Source organism: Polypterus senegalus, chromosome 9 (assembly GCF_016835505.1).
Source record: "Polypterus senegalus isolate Bchr_013 chromosome 9, ASM1683550v1, whole genome shotgun sequence".
In the NCBI taxonomy this organism is placed as follows: domain Eukaryota; kingdom Metazoa; phylum Chordata; class Cladistia; order Polypteriformes; family Polypteridae; genus Polypterus; species Polypterus senegalus.
The window spans coordinates 131382567-131399146 of record NC_053162.1 but is presented as its reverse complement, the minus strand read 5'-3'; the positions used below and the strand labels follow the sequence as shown (position 1 = coordinate 131399146).

The window sequence follows — 16580 nt, the reverse complement described above, 5'->3', positions numbered from 1 at the left end:
CAGGTAAAAGGCAAGAATCGGCTTTACGTGTGGCACCAGCCTATCATTGGGTCCACTCAAGAAAATAAAAATCCCATACTCAAAATTGTACAATTTACAACGTCAAATTAAAATAATATGGATATGTTTTATGATATGTGACAAAACAAGAGGATCCAGACAAAAACAGACAATGGCTAGGTGAAGGATTTGTACCCAAGATAATGGATATGACAGATAACAGCGTTAACCACTGCAAACACCCCTGAAATGATTACAAAGTCGAAGAGCAAGGTAAGTTCGAAAAACTGACATTCATATTAATAATATCACATACACTGCAAACAGAAAGCCAATGACTCTAATAATCAGCAACATGAAGAACAAAATAGTAACTAATAAGATAAAAAGTGGCTGTAATCCTTTCAGACAGCCTATAACATTCCCTTCTTATGAGTTAACCAATTCTCATTGGTTTCATCAGCTACAAGGTCTTCAGACATCCCAAACGATTGTATGCTTCCGCTTCCTGTAATGTAAATTTCTGTGCCCTCAATTCACCTAAAGGGGCCTCCTCTTCAAACAAGCATCATACTTTCACCGTGGACTTTCATTTTCACACTTTTAAATCTGATCACAAATTAACTGCATGTGCCTGGTTTTATAGGAATACTATTTTTCCATACACTTATTTTCTTTGATGTCACATTCTACAGATTTTCTGTCTGTCCACAAAAGTATCTCCTGTATCTGACCTTTGTAAACTACCGTTAAATTTCCTGAATTTACCAACTTTTCTCTAATGACGCCCAATGTTTCTTGCCTTGATTTTGTGTTATGCCCAGCTGGTCTGTTGATAATTCCTCGCTTTTCTTTGGGGCTTTTCAAAACGTGCCCCAGTAGCTGGTGTTCCACATCTCTATGATTTTCTAATTTGTCTCCTCATTATGTGAACCATTCCCTTGGATTTTTTCCACACTCTGTAGCCTGACACAGTGGCACTTTGGATATGCTGCTTATAATGGACTCACATCCCCTAGATGTTTTCAGCCCAATCTCCAATTTTAATTTAGAGACTTCTTTTCCATGTAGACAATTTCTACCTACTACTGTTTCTCAAATTTTGACTATATTTTATGCATGTTTCTGCACAATCGTTTGTACCTTCGGATGCTTTCTGAAACTCCTGTTCCCAATGATGTGTCTTTCCCAAGCATCCTCTACCTCCTTTAGTGATATCCACTCCGTTTCCACTTAATTGCCATGTTTGTTCTTGTCTCTACATATTTTCATTGAATGCGGATGTTTCTCTATATGGTTCATTCCTCTAGACTTTTCCCAAATGTGTTGTGCTGCTTTCCGTGCCTCCATGAGTATTTTTGTCCTTAGATATTTTATAATGTCTCCTGTCATTTTTCTTTTGAGGGAGGATGCTGTATTTGTTCTTATTTGTGTTGCAACTTTTCTTTTCATCTGAGAATGTTTATCTTGTTCAATTTTACGATGTCACTAAGTGTGCACTGTCTGTTTCACTTTCTGTCCTATATATTTTCTTCCTAAAATTCTCGTTTTCTTTCTCAATGTCCAGCGTGTCTCTCCTACACTCTACTCATGTCCCGTATGCACCGATGTTTGTTTTCTTCTGCCCTGTCAGTTCTCGATAGCCCCTCTCCTTTGCATTTTGCTCGTATTTCTGCCTCATCGGTAGTTTCACAGCTAACTGACCTTATCTCCAATTTGTCTCTTAAGTGTCTAAGTTCGAATAAAGTAACACTGCCGTCTGTATACTTTTCTGCTTAGGTCTTCGGTAACCATAAAGAGGCGCGATTCGACACTTACGGACATCCCCATGTTTTGAAATGCACCGGAAAACACGCAAGCCGCAAAACACTGGGTCCCATCAGGGAAAAAGACAGATGCAATCCGCTTCTCTGACCTACAGGCTGAGTGAGAGTGTGTGTGTGTGTGTGTGTAAGTGTATGTATAACTATATATTCATCTGCGTTTATGTACGCATTCAACAGTGCATTTGTCATATGACAGCAAGCGCGGTGTTTGCTGGGAAGTGCAGTTTAAAACTGCAGTTATAAATCTATTAAGCCTTTCCAGTTAGACGCCAATATGCTGTTCACCTATTACGTACCTCATATCGGGAAATAGTCTCATGAGTAACCATTTCAATAGCGATAAATCACAGATAGCACCAATTATTACCCACTAATCCTGAAATATAAAATGAAAAGCTATAGTTGACAGATCTTCTTAAACTCCGCCTCATTTAGTTTCTCTTTATTTGAGCTGTTTGATTGGCCAATCAGAAAGACTGGTAAATCCACCCCAATAAGGCAGGAAGCAGCACGCAACCCACGCGCCTCGCAGTGTCATGCGCAGCCTCTAACAACAGGGGACTTTCAGAAGGGCCGGATTAAGACCTTTAGGCCCCAGGCACTTAGAAGATTTTGGTTGCCCCAAATATATATGATCTGCACTCATTCTCAGTGGACGACTGAACCGAACGGCCAACATGACCAAGGCAAGAACGATCACGTGAGCCTCGGTGGACCGTGTGGCAGTTACCAGATTCTAATTTTATTGTCTTCCCAAGATTAATATATACAATTAACCTTTATTATCACTATTTTACGATTATTTTTATTATATATGTATATTATTTTTTTTTTCATTTAATGTGGGAGCCCCGTTTTGTGACTCCTGGTTCAGCTGATTAATTCTTCCCTGACTTTCAGAAAGAATAAACAATTGGACGTATTTTCTATCAGAATATGCAAAATTATTCCTAAGTGCCTAAATATGCAAAAATGTTAATATTAACTAATACGCACATTTGGATTAGTTAATTTAACGAAGTCACAGCAGTTGCAGCAGTTGCTCACAATCAATAAGTGTGACAACAAGAATTGTCATGATATGGTTTGATTGCCTTTTCAGTGAAAGCAAGGGCAGCGGTTTACAATACAGTCACCTCTTCAGACCTCAGACCAAAAGGAATTTTCTAAGTTACTTATATTTAGGTTGAATCATTGTAGGATTTCATTGCATGTTTTGAAAGATGGCCCATAAAATCAGTTTGGCTAGATGCTGATTTGCAGAAAATTTGACATGAGCATAGTGTACGCAGTCTATTCTGAACATGACTGCAATTCCAACTAAACATCAATTATATACAAAATATGAAGATGAAATAAATATATATCACTTTTGCACTTTCTGAGTCAGTATTAGGGTGATGGTATGGTTAGTTACCAAATGTGTCATGACATTTAATTACAAATTGCAAACAATGGCAAAACTATCCTGCATGGTAGATGCACAGCATGTGAGTGAACCAGGATGGTTATACATGGTCCCTAGAGACGATCAAATTACTGGAGTTATGTGAGAACTGATAGAAAGACAGCATTGTAGTAAATGTGGTGGAATTACCAGCATCCTGGTTAAAATTCTGTATGTAGTCATTGTCTATGTGAAGGCTGCACTTTCTGTGTCTCCCAGGCTTTTTCTAAAGGTGAATATTTATTATACTTCCCATCTCATATACAGTATGGAATAGGGGTGTGGGTTGAATATGTATTTTAGCATACTTGGTCCAGACCTGAGATAGATCTCAGATGGCCGAGGACTGTCAGAAGGGGAAGGTCTACCTGGAGAAATTAACCATAAATGCAGCTCCTGAGAGAATGGAAGGACACCCAGCCCTGTAATTGTTTCCCAACCTGTGGGCCAAGTTAGCATTGCAGGTGGGTCTTGGCTAACCCTGGACGAACCAGCACCATTTCAAAGATCACGCTCAATTTACAGCAGCAGCATCATAGTTGGATTGCGGATAATCCTGGATGACCTCCTCAATTCACACTCTGACAGTCATGTTCAATTCACCTATGAGGAAAGGCATTGACGACTGCACTTGACTCATGTAACACTCTGACTCTCTGGTAATCACGCTAAATTCACAACAGGGGGACTCCTGGATGCTTCATTGCCCCGAGCCAACTCCAACCCCACGTGGATTTCAGGACCACAAACATTGGTAACCACTGCGACAGATAGTCTTGTTCTGTCCGTTGTTGCCCTGAATTATACTTATTGACAGGATAGGATGAATGGATGAACAGGTATATAATCATTATATTTGAGCACTTAAAAATTTGGGGTTCATTCTTTAAAATATTACAATTAAATTTATAGTTAAGTTATTTTGTATTATTTTTCCAAGAACTAAAACACATTTAAATTATAAGATATCAATAACTCACAAAAGTAGGAAAGCTGATGAATTCACTAGCAGCATTTGCCTGTTATCTTTTAATGCTATATATATATATATATACTGTATATATATATATATCATATGATGCTAATAAGCATACTTTAATATTAGCTGTATTTAATTCAGATATACTGTATAAGAAAATAATTGTTCTTGTTTTTTTTTAATTACAAGAAGAAGGTAAACTGAATTGTCTGCCCTCCTCCCTGAAACTCCATACGCTTGCATAAACCTTATCCAAATCTACACTAGTGGGATTGCCAGACTTTTATTATTACAGTGGTGGTTCTACAAAGACCGAACACTGGTAACACTGTTCAATGCTAAAGACAGAATCCATATTTTTTTTCATGGATATGAGGTACAGACAGTGTCTCCATTCTAGTACTGTGGTATAGGTTTCCCAATGAAGACAGAAGAATGTGATTCTGTATTACCGGAACACACCCTCTTTCCTCTCTTTTTAAAAATGGGTACCAACACCTCCATATGCTAGTCTCAAGACTCAATCTTATTCTTGAATGTAACATTTAATTATGCTGAGTAAAGCATTCCCACATTATTCCATCTTTTCAGCATTTCCAGGCATATTTCATCCACCACTACAAAACATCTTTAATGTTAATGTTTCTTCATCTTTATTGTGAACAGTATCTGCAATATCCCACCTACCCTTTCTGAATCATCAAATGGTTTGTCAGAAAGTCTTTGAGACCACATGAAAATTATTCTTTTTTGCAATAGTAAACTCCTTCCACACTCAGGTGTCTTGTTTCAGCCACTGCAGCAGATGTCATCTTCCTGGTCTGCCAGAACATATCAGTCAAATCCAGAGGTAATCCTACTTAATGAATGGAGGGCTTCTTCCTCAGCTAGACAGCTTTCCTTACATCCAATGTCCAACAATTGCTGTTACGGTCACCATCATAACAAGCAACAACCACATTTTTGACACAACTCTTTTAGCCACCTGCACTAGTCCATGTTCTTGACCTCTCCTGAGATGATGAAGTCACACATCCTCACTGTCTGTTTGGGTCTTCCAGTAGACATTGTCAGCTGGCAAATGAGCATTTCTTTACTGTCAAGTTCCTAGAACATACTACCTTACACATTTAAAAATACTGCTTCTTTAATGTCATTTTATGGTTCTTCACTGGGTTGTGTGCTTACTCCTAGAATCATTGCTTGGCAAGCACCATTTCATTATGGGAAGGGATCTTTGCATGTGAAGTGTGTTCTTTGTGCTTTGAAAAACTTCCTAATATGTAGAAAAAATGAAATATTTAATATATAAATAGCAGGACACTAACAGATTAAAAAAAAAACTGTACTTAGCCTGTGTTATTGTATTCAGCAAGAGTCCTTTTAAACCTATGATCCATTGGTATTTCACAAATCTGTTATCATCTAGCCATGGCTATTTACTGTATGGGGCCTAATAACAGGTCTAAATAAATAAAGGTTCTTTCTAGAACCTTCATGTAGGCGGGTCTTTGGGGAACCAAATATGGTTACCTTACAGGATTGTTCTGAAGAACCACTATGGCACATTTATTTTTAAGAGTGTTAGATCAGATGATGTAACTTGCACCAATGGCAATCAGGTACCAAAAATACGTATAAGCAAAGTTGCATTTGAATGTTCTGTTTGTTATGGAAATCACAAAAACTGAATGTACAGTAATTAAATTCTTAAGTTAGATTTTCCACAGACAGACTGTTTCTTCCAGGCATGCCTCTTCAGGAGTCACTGTCATTTGCTATGTAAATGTTAAAATGTCACTGTAGAGTCAATTGGCAGTAGCCTTTTAAACACAAACAAAAACAAGGCTAAGCACACTGATAATGCCAGTGGCATGGAAACATATAATTCATGGCATAAACATTGACATCATCTGTGCATGACACCACAAGCACCAAGAATCAAATGGTGAAATAAAAAATAATATTATGAAAAGAAGTCCAAAAAAACAAAGATCCTGACAATTAGAGGGAGGGTGTTCCATTTTGTCCTTCTTATCAGCTTTCAAAAGGCATTAAACACACAGAGAAAATAAACAGTTCCTATGTTACATGCAGTAGTGCCCTAAAGACAAACAAAATACTTTTTCTTTAGGCAGTTCTTCTTCAGTGCTGATGAAAACGAAGCAAAGCTACGTTTTTCAAAAACACTGAAAAAAAAAACTTTCTTTCTGAAATCCATTTCAGCATAGAGAATTTAAGGAAACTGTATTCTGAAATAAACAAGTAATCTACTTGTTTGAGAACAAAGTTCAAACTGAAAACAAATGGACTTAGTGGAAAAAATGCTGCCTATCACAATTTGTAATCATCTTTCATCACACAATAGGGGCTGTAAACAAATGAAATCAATAAAATCAATACACAAACATTCAGGCAGGCATGCAAGTTGATATGAGCTGCGACACACTACTGAAAGCATCAGACAAGCCAGCCGAATGGACAAATAACATTGCCAAAAAAGACATTAACAATATAGCTAAAATCAGAATCTTACCTTGCTTTGCTCAAAAGGCAGATGGATTTAACCAGACCCCATTGCTCTCTATCCATCCATTCCTCCCGTTTCTGAACTGGATTCTATGTTAAAGGATTTTGAGGAGCCAGAAACCATCATAAGATCATAAGCCAGCCAATGGCATGGGATCCCCATACTGTATATTCACATGCACCTATCCACTCTGGGACAATATAGGACCACTGCTTAATCTAATGTACACATCTTTGAGATATAGTAAGAGCACCTGAAGAAAATCTAAACAGGCAAGGAGAGAGCTTATAACCTCCATACAGACAGCTGGGCTGGGATCAAATAGGGGATCGTGAGCTGTGATGTGGCAGTACAAATAATGAGGAATGCTCACAGTGTAGTTAGAGTATTAGCAAAATCTTGAAGGAATATATTTACGACCAGTAATTGTTCTAATTTGTAATGGTTTGGGTTAAATAATTTTAATCTTGATCAAGAATGATTAATATGCAGCATGAGCTGGTATGGCATTGATGATCTTAAACATTTCTTTACAGAAAGAGTAACTCAAAAAAACCTGGCACACACTAGTCAGTAACATTACTGAAATTGATAACAATCCCATTCATGAACTGATAGCTACTTACATAGGAAAAAATAATTTCACTTAAGAATGCTGTACTGCAAATGGATGAGGGAACTTTAGTTGATCCATCATTTTCAGTTTCATATAGTGGGCTTTTATTTTGGCTGTCAATCTCTCTTAATTTTTTTTCTTTTCTCTTTGTAGAACCAGCCTTTGCTGCCTATGATGGTACTACTGCCCATGTTTCTCTGTATTTTTCAGTTAGCAAAGCTGGTGCAGTAATTAATACTGCATTGTCATGGATTCCTGTGTCTGTTGGCGTTTGCACATTCTCAGTGTGTCTGCTTGGAATCCCATTTTCATCTAAAATTACTAAACTCTTAAAAAATTTGAATGAACTGGCAAGAACAAATTGGCTACAATGTGAGTAAATGGGACCTGTGATGGACTGTCACACTGTCTGTAGCCCGTTCCTGCCTTGCATTTGATGTTGCCTGGGTAGGCTCCAATATTCTGCAATACATAGGACTAAACAGGTTCTGCTAACAGTGTTCAGAGAAAGTCATCTGGGGATTGTTAAAAATAGAAACATACCTATTAGTAATAAGTTACATAGGACATTCTTTATAGGTTTTATTCAGGTGCACCGAGGGAAATGGGTGTAGTACGTACATTTAATGTTAGGTTCAACTGTATATTTTTCTAATGCATGGTTTACCATTATGTACACTGCCAGTCAAAAGTTTAGACATGCCTAGTAATTTTTATGTTCTTAATAGAAATCAATACCTTCTTGATCAAAATACCTTTGAATTGTTTTAAAATTACAGCCAGGACATTAATAGTGTTGCTAAAGGCTGTTACTACTTGACTGATTTTTAATTTAATATTCATATTTTCAGTAGCCATTCCTTAAATGTCCTAATGCTTAACTCCCTTAGCTTATCCTTAATTAGTCACTTTAAATGGTAGTTGGTTATTAGAGAAACCTTTGTAACAGAATCTGTATTTTGAGAAACAAACACCTAAGGTCCTCAGTTGACTTCCTCCTTAAATACATGCCAAATACCAGTGTCGTCTGCAACAGTGAAACAGTGACTCTAGGATGCTGGCCTAAGAGGCAGAGTTTCAGTGAAAATTCCACATCTAAAACTGAGAAATAAACTGCTCAAAAAATTAAAGGAACACTTTGAAAACACATCAGATCTCAATAGAAAAAAAAAAAACATGCTGGATATATATACTAAAATGGACTGGGCAAATTGTTAGGAACAAAGGATGCCACGTTGTTTGATGGAAATGAAAATTATCAACCTACAGTGGGCTGAATTCAAAGACATCCTGAAAATCAAAGTGAAAAAATAGTGTGGCAGGCTGGTCCATTTTGCCGAAATTTCATTGCAGCAACTCAAAATCGTACTCAGTAGTTTGTATGGCCCCCACGTGCTTGTATGTATGCCTGACAATGTTAGTGCATACTCCTAATGAGACGATGGATGGTGTCCTGGGGCATCTCCTCCCAGATCTGGACCAAGGCATCACTGAGCTCCTGGATCTGAGGGATAACCTGGTGGCAACGGATGGACTGAAACATAATGTCCCAGAGGTGTTCTATTGAATTTAGGTCAGGTGAGCTTTGGGGCCAGTCAATGGTATCAATTCCTTCATCTTCCAGGAGCTGCCTGCATACTCTCACCACATGAGGCTGGGCATTGTCATGCACCAGCATAGGGTCTGACAATGGGCCCAAGGATTTCATCCCGATACCCAATGGCAGTGACGGTGCCATTGTCTAGCCTGTAGAGCTCTATGCGTCCCTCCATGGATATGCCTCGCCAGACTATCACTGACCCACCACCAAACCAGTCATGCTGAACGTTATGTTACAGGCGGCATAACGTTCTCCACTGCTTTTCCAGGTCCTTCCACGTCTGTCACATGTGCTCAGGGTGAACCTGCTCTCATCTGTGAAAAGCATAGTGATGGATCTGCCAATTCTGGTATTCTATGGCAAATGCCAATCGAGCTCCACAGTGCTGGGCAGTGAGCACAGGGCTCACTAGAGGATGTCAGGCCCTCAGAACACCCTCATGAAGTCTATTTCTGATTTTTTGATCAGAGACATTCACACCAGTGGTCTGCTGGAGGTCATTTTGTAGGGCTCTGGCAGTGTTCATCCTGTTCCTCCTTGTCCAAAGGAGCAGATACACGTCCTGCTGATGGGATAAGGACCTTCTACAGCCCTGTCTAGCTCTCCTAGACTAACTGCCTGTCTCCTGGGATATCCTCCATGCCCTTGAGACTGTGCTGGGAGACACAGCAAACCTTTTGGCAATGGCACATATTGATGTGCCATCCTGGAGAAGCTGGAGTACCTGTGCAAGCTCTGTAGGGTCCAGGTATCGTCTCATGCTACCAGTAGTGACACTGACCGTAGCCAAATGCAAAACTAGTGAAAAAACAGTCAGGAAAGATGAGGAAGGAAAAATGGCGGTGGCCTCCACAAATTAAACCACTCCTGTTTTAGGGTCGTCTCTTTGCTGCCCCTCTAGTGCACCTGTTATTAATTTCATTAACATCAAAGCAGCTTAAACTGATTAACATCCCTCTCTGCTACTTAACTGACCAGATCAATATCCCAGAAGTTTAATTGACTTGATGCTATACTCTGATTAAAAAGAGTTCTTTTAATTTTTTTGAGCAGTATACAGTATATATTAGATCCAGTTTGTCCTGTTCTGTTAAATACAGTAATAGACACCTTAGTATGAAAATTTAGCTTCTTTCCAATCTGCCACATGGAATAGCCTGCATTTCTATCACAAACACGAACATTTCTGGTTATGTCCAAACTTTTGAATGGTAGCATATATATGTATTTTTATCTAATGCTCCTCATCAGTTCGCAGAAAATGAATCACAATCACACCAGTAAATTTTTCGCTCGGGCAAATTGATGGGACGCGATGTTTCCGAGGGGAGCGCTAAACGTGACAGACTTCCTGTTGTTGAATTACAGCAACGGCGGCGTGGTTTGCGTGCTGATAGAAGGTAAGATTTGTTGAAGTTTATTCAAGAAAGTTGGTACGTTGCTGTCGTCGTTTTTTGAGGCCATGTGAATGCGAATTGACATAACGTTTGAATCGCTTTCCTTAAATTACGTCACATCACTGTACATCTGAAGTTTTTTGCTACAACGGTTAAGGTAAAATTGATCTTAACTTAAATTAGCACCGCGGTAAAGAGACCACAGTAAGAAGAGTGGTCTCTCATCATACAGGATCAACATGATGTCCCTTCAGCCTTTACGTTTTTGTGCCAATCTAATTAGGCGTACAAATGCGAGTGTTCGGATAGCCTCGGTATTTTAGCATCTTTAAAATTATAAAATTACACTAGTTCCATTATGTTGCATTCCAGTTTTTAAAATGCTTTTACCTCGAGGTCAGAAAATTTGAACACTCCTGATTTAGGTGTTGTTTCCTCATCACCCTTACCATCAAGTCTAACGGTCGTGACGTAGCAACACTACAGTAGATGCAAGGAGAAAAGGGATTATGACATCTCATATTGGAAATTAATTATGCTGAATTTATTTCAAAATGTCCTGTCATTAACAATTTCATAAAGTTTCTGTACAATAATGCTGTATACAGTATTGTATAAAGATCTTCAGCGTCTCCCTGACTATAAATAAATCTTTGATGTTTATTACATTGTTCTTATACAGTTCATACATGTCTCAACGAAATTTTAAACGATTTATCAAAATAATAAGGTCTATTCCTCTATTTTCAAAACGTATCCTTCTTATCCACAGCAGATGGATCAAATCAGGAACAATCCCCGGACAGGGTTCCAGTCCATCTCAGGTTAAACACTTACAGTAATACAATAAAGGTTCCAATTTTCAATTTTGCAGCGTCTTTTGCAGAAAACCATAGTACAGCCTAACATACCATTCTTCTTATGGTTACCAGAATCAATTTCGGGTGCATAGGGCTGAAATGATATCTCTATTATTACTGACTCAGGCGGCGCTGCACTCCTTGTCCTCCTTGACCTGTCTGCTGCCTTTGACACTACTGACCATGAGGTATTGCTGTTGCGGCTTGAACATCTTGTTGGGCTTACATGGGCTGCTCTTAACTGGTTCAGGTCATTTCTAATTGATAGACACTTTTCAGTGACTTTAAATTCCTCTTTTTCGTCTACTGCTCCTCATAAATGTGGTGTTTCTCATGGATCCATTTTGGGTCCTATTTTATTCTCTAAATACCTTTACCCCATTGGAGCTATTTTTAGGAAATTTAACCTTTCTTTTCACTGCTGTGCTGATGATACACGGGTTTATATTCCTGTCTGCAACTCTGCAATGAATCAACTGCACAACTGCCTTTTGAACTAAGATCCTGGATGGCTGCTAATTTTCTTGATCTGAATCAAAGTAAAATGTAGGTGCTTATAGTGGGTCCATCAGCTAATGCCCAAATTGGTCTTGGACTTCTTGGCTCTTTCTCTGTCTTTTACAAACCTCAAATACGCAATATTCTCTTCTGAAAAACAGATTAATTCTGTAGTCAAGAGTTGCTTTTTCCAGTTTCGTCTTTTAGGTAAGATCAATCCTTTTTTATCTTCTGGAGATCTTGAGAAAGCTCCTCATGCTTTTTATCTTTTCTCTTTTTATCTTGATTACTGCAACTCGCTGTATTCTGGGATTAGCAAATCCCTGATACGCAGGTTACAGTTGGTCCAGAATGCTGCCACTCACTTTCTGGTTGGGGCAAGATGTCTGATTCTGTTTCTCCAATATTAGCTTCTGTACACTGGCTGCCTGTCAGTTTTCGAATTGATTTTAAAATCTTATTGCTAGTTTTGAAATCTTTACATGGGCTTGCTCCTGCCTATTTATCTGAATTTTGTGCTTTACACCAGCCATCTAGAGTGCTTAGATCTTCTGGTCAGTTGTCTCTTGTTGTCTCTCGTACCAAGTGTAAAACTAGGGGTGACGGGGCTTTTGCAGCTGCTGCTCCTCGCCTGTGGAACTCTTCAAATCATTACATAAAGGAGTCTTCTTCAATTGAACTATTCAAAACAAGAGAAAAGACTCATTTCTATTCACTTGCTTTCCGTGACCTTCAGTAATACTGATGGTTTCCTCTTTGTGATTATGTAATCTGACTTCTTTTTATTATGTATTTTATTTAGGTTCATTTATTTTATTTCTATTTATGTTAATTGTATGTTTTTTTGTTTTTTTCTTCTTTCATTGTAAAGCACTTTGGCCACAGCATTCCTATGTTGTTTTAAATGTGCTATATAAATAAATTGACATTGACAGAACCGGTCAATTACAAGGCCCGTGTGCAATCAGCTCTACACAATAACGTGAAAGAAACCTCCACCCAAATACAAAAAGAATGTGCAAGCTTCACACAGTTGATGACTGGGGCAGGATTTGCATCCAAGGTGGAACTGAAGAATACCACTGGATTTTTGTCTAAATCCCTAATTAACATGGAACATTTGACAGTATTTTGAGAACAAAAGTCTTTGCATTGTTTTGCTTGAGTGTGTCTGTCTGTCTATCTATCTATCTCACTTTCTGTCTCTCAAAGTATTATCAGGGGTCAAATTTATTAAACTTGTACATGCACAAAAAGAGGCATGAAACTTTCCACACAAAAAACGGGATTCATAAAAGAAAATTTAACAGGAAAATTTGCTATGTTTTGTAGCAGCTGTGACCCATCATTACGCAACATTTTGGAAAAAGTTGAAAATTATGACACCCTTGATCAAGTAGTGGAATGCTGCCAATCCAGCTAAATGACAATTAATGCATACAATAATTCATATCACCAGTATGTCGTTATAATGTGTTATGACATTCTAAACATATTAAACCTCAAAAGTGATGAATATGATGTATAGTCTCTATTTTAATTGACTTTTAAGTGGAGCAATGCTGCAGATTTGTACTGATGAAATTTTTTGTTTTTTCTTCAGTCTAGGCTACTTGTTATCACTTCTCAGTATTAGAAACCAAAATGCAGTAAAAACACAGGTGTGATTCACGCCATGCAGAAAGCTCTAAATAGCATGCTCTGTAGCCTATTCATAGCCTAATGGTTTGACTCAATATGGCATATTTGATGCTGCTCAAGAACCATGCATTAACCATAAATGAAAGGAACAAGCTTTAAGGCAACACTGGGTTATGCTGGCTTATGAGCCATAAAGGCACGTTCCGAGAATGATGCAGCTTTTGTTAAGCATGAGCAGTGAGATTTCATTAACACACAAGTCATTTGACTTGAGAGAGTGACAAATATCGTGGCTTGGGAGAACCCATGGTTCATGTATTTCGAGGTAAAATAATATTGGCAGATGACTTGCTCATGGTGCCACTGTACGTGATCGCTGGCTTGTTGGTAAGGTAGCTGGCTGAACTCACAATTTATCATAAGACTACTTTTCATTATAATAGAAATATTTTCATTACATGCTCAAGGTCGTGGTGGCTGTTCGCTCAGATGCTGGCGCCTTACGCCTTTCCCTGACCCAATGCTTCATTGCCATACAGAGAACACCATAGAACTCCTCACATGCAGGCAAGATGCAGGGAGTTTCTCTATGGGAGGTTGCACTACCAACCAATTAAAGTCTGCAGCTTTGTGATTGCATATGTATCTGGCAGATTACCATAGCTCCAGATATGGTTGTTTTAAGGTGGCAATTGTGAGTTTGAGGTGCTTTTACATATGTATATTCGCAAGATGGTGGTTATTTAGTAAGGTAAATTGCATATTAATGTGCATATATAACACTTTATAAATCAGATTTTTTCTTTTGCGCCATACACCTTTTCTTCTTTTTTAGTGCATGCATATTATCCTGCTAAAATCTAATAATGGACCAGGTCTTTGTAGGGCACCTTAATGACTGTCACTTATTCCCAGGAATATTTTTATTCTATCACTAAAGGCAACAGACCACTATTCATAACAGCATAGAAGACATGTATTGCAGTGACAGTGGGTCAGTAGTAGCAGTTATACCAGAGACCTGCATGATCCCCTGGCCTAATTTAAAAATATGATTGCATATGGTCCAAATTGACACTTCTGGTGTGACAGTGGCTGTGATGCATGCTGCTGTGGTCATTCAAACTGCCCTGGTGCATCCATACTTCCAGAACATTGTTTCTTTCTGTGGGTAGCCTCCTCTTACCATTGTCATCAACACCAGTGTGATTTGATGGAATGTCCTACCACACAAAGGCTCACTAAATGCCATTGCTCAAACTTCATTAATTGCATTATCGATGCACAAAGACATCTACCAGCTTTGAAAAACACATCACAGAAAGCTGTATAACATGGTAATGTGTAAGCATCACCTGTTGATGTCAGTAGTTTGCCCTTCAATGTGCTTATTATTGGTAAGGGTGCTTCACTGACTTTGGATCTTTATTCACAACATCACTTATCCTCTGTCTTTACTGCAATGTATTACAGTATTCCAAACTGCATTGCTTCTGGCAGTCCTTTTTTCACTTTCCACCTGCGTATTTGAGAACTCTAATGTATCGTTTATTTATTTTCCTCCACCTCTTTGAAGAACCTAACAATGATTTAATTAACTGCAAAGTTTGAAAGTACACATGACAGTAATGACCCTATAAACGTACCATCTTGTAAAGGTGGTATTTTAGTGATTTGAAAAAGTTAACATAAAAATGTCAGAAAAGAATCCATTCAATAGGTAATTGAGAGCAAATCTGTTAACTTGTAATTAAATTCATCTTTGGGGATTTGCATTGGTGAGGGAGAAGGTAATTTAGTATGAGTTCATGCTCAATTGAATGAAGTGATGGCCATGTGATGTGTTTGTGTACTGCATCCTTTTTTTTTTTTTTCAGAGTTGTAAGCAGTATTGTCATGGAATGTAGGTGACTGTTATGAAAATGGGGAAAACACAGTTGAAAAATCCTTTGAAGAAATCTGGCAAACTGGTCCCCAAACAGAAGAAAAAGCACAAACTGAAGAAAAAGAAGTTCTGGAGGAGTCCAAATACTTGTGTTACTAGGAATGCAGAGCAGCCAAGCGCGTCTTCATATCTACCACCACCAAAGGACCCGGCACAATTTTCAGCCAACTGGAAGTCACTAGAACAGGTTAGAAATTTTGTTTTATGTTTGTGTTTCTATTATTTTTCTGATTTAGTTTGTTTTTTTTTTTTTGGTTATTTGTATTTTAAGCTTTATTTCCATAGATTGTGTCTTTAGGGTTTTCTAGTCTTCTGGTTTATTTTACTTTTAATAATAGCATTTTACATAGTCTTGTCATTAGTATTTCTCATGTCGGATATTATTGGTTTCTTAATCTGTAATCAAATTGCTTGTGTTTGAAATTCTTGGAATTATTATTATCCAGTCGAATAGTATTGGTTTCTTAAATAGCAATCAAATTGTTTGTGTTTGAAATTCTTGTTTAATCTGCAATTTTCCTCTCTCAGTGTACAACAAAGAACTAAAATATGTGTAGTAAATAACAATGATCACTAAACTTCCTGGACTGTAATGGTATTACACTGACTAATACAAAGACATTGCAGGAAGCCCATTGTACTTAAATAAGTGTGATTTTTACTTAGTGGCAGTAATCTTACATTAATGTTTGTTTTCCCGCTGTACTGCTGGTGATAATGAGCAGTGTACATGGGTGGATTCTACCCCATGGGTGTAACTTTATCAAATGTGTGATATTCTTATATATAATTGTGGAACCTGTAAATGTGATACACCCAGCAAGTACAAGGTGTGACCAAAGCCAAATGAGAGAAAAACTTTGGGGAAAAAAGAAAGACAAAAGAAAAAGAGTGCTTAGTATCTTTCTTTGTGTGCCTGGGAAAAGCTCTCTGGGGTCTCTGAAGATATAAGGTCAAAGCATAGCCTCCAGCCCTTTGGGAGGAAAGAAGGAAACTAAGCAAAAATCCTGTCTGCCTAAATGTGATTTCCTTAAATAGCAAAAGAATCTGCAAATGCAATTTGTAGAGTGTAATTTTGAATCCATCAACTTCAGCATTAGCAATTCAGCTTCACTATCTTAATAAGGCATATGTAATGATGTATGTGACCAGGCAAAATGTAGACACTAGGAAACAATATGGCCACAGACATCTCCGAATACTTTCACCACAATGCTATCAAATAAACAATAAAATATAAT

General features: G+C 38.0%; 1 protein-coding gene across 3 annotated transcripts in view; it reads left to right on the top strand.

The window, feature by feature from the left end:
• Positions 1-2371: 2371 nt before the first annotated feature.
• The window catches only part of rexo4 (REX4 homolog, 3'-5' exonuclease), a 61938-nt gene continuing 47729 nt past the window's right edge, over positions 2372-16580 (top strand). The window contains exons 1-2 of one of the 3 annotated variants that reach the window (XM_039763876.1): positions 2372-2512; positions 15272-15526. In XM_039763876.1, coding sequence (XP_039619810.1) covers positions 15311-15526 — 216 coding nt within the window. In that variant the 5' untranslated portion in view covers positions 2372-2512; positions 15272-15310. Of the gene's footprint in view, positions 2513-10296; positions 10399-10466; positions 10553-15271; positions 15527-16580 lie in introns of those variants that run through there. The other 2 variants (XM_039763875.1, XM_039763878.1) reach the window with 2 other exon arrangements.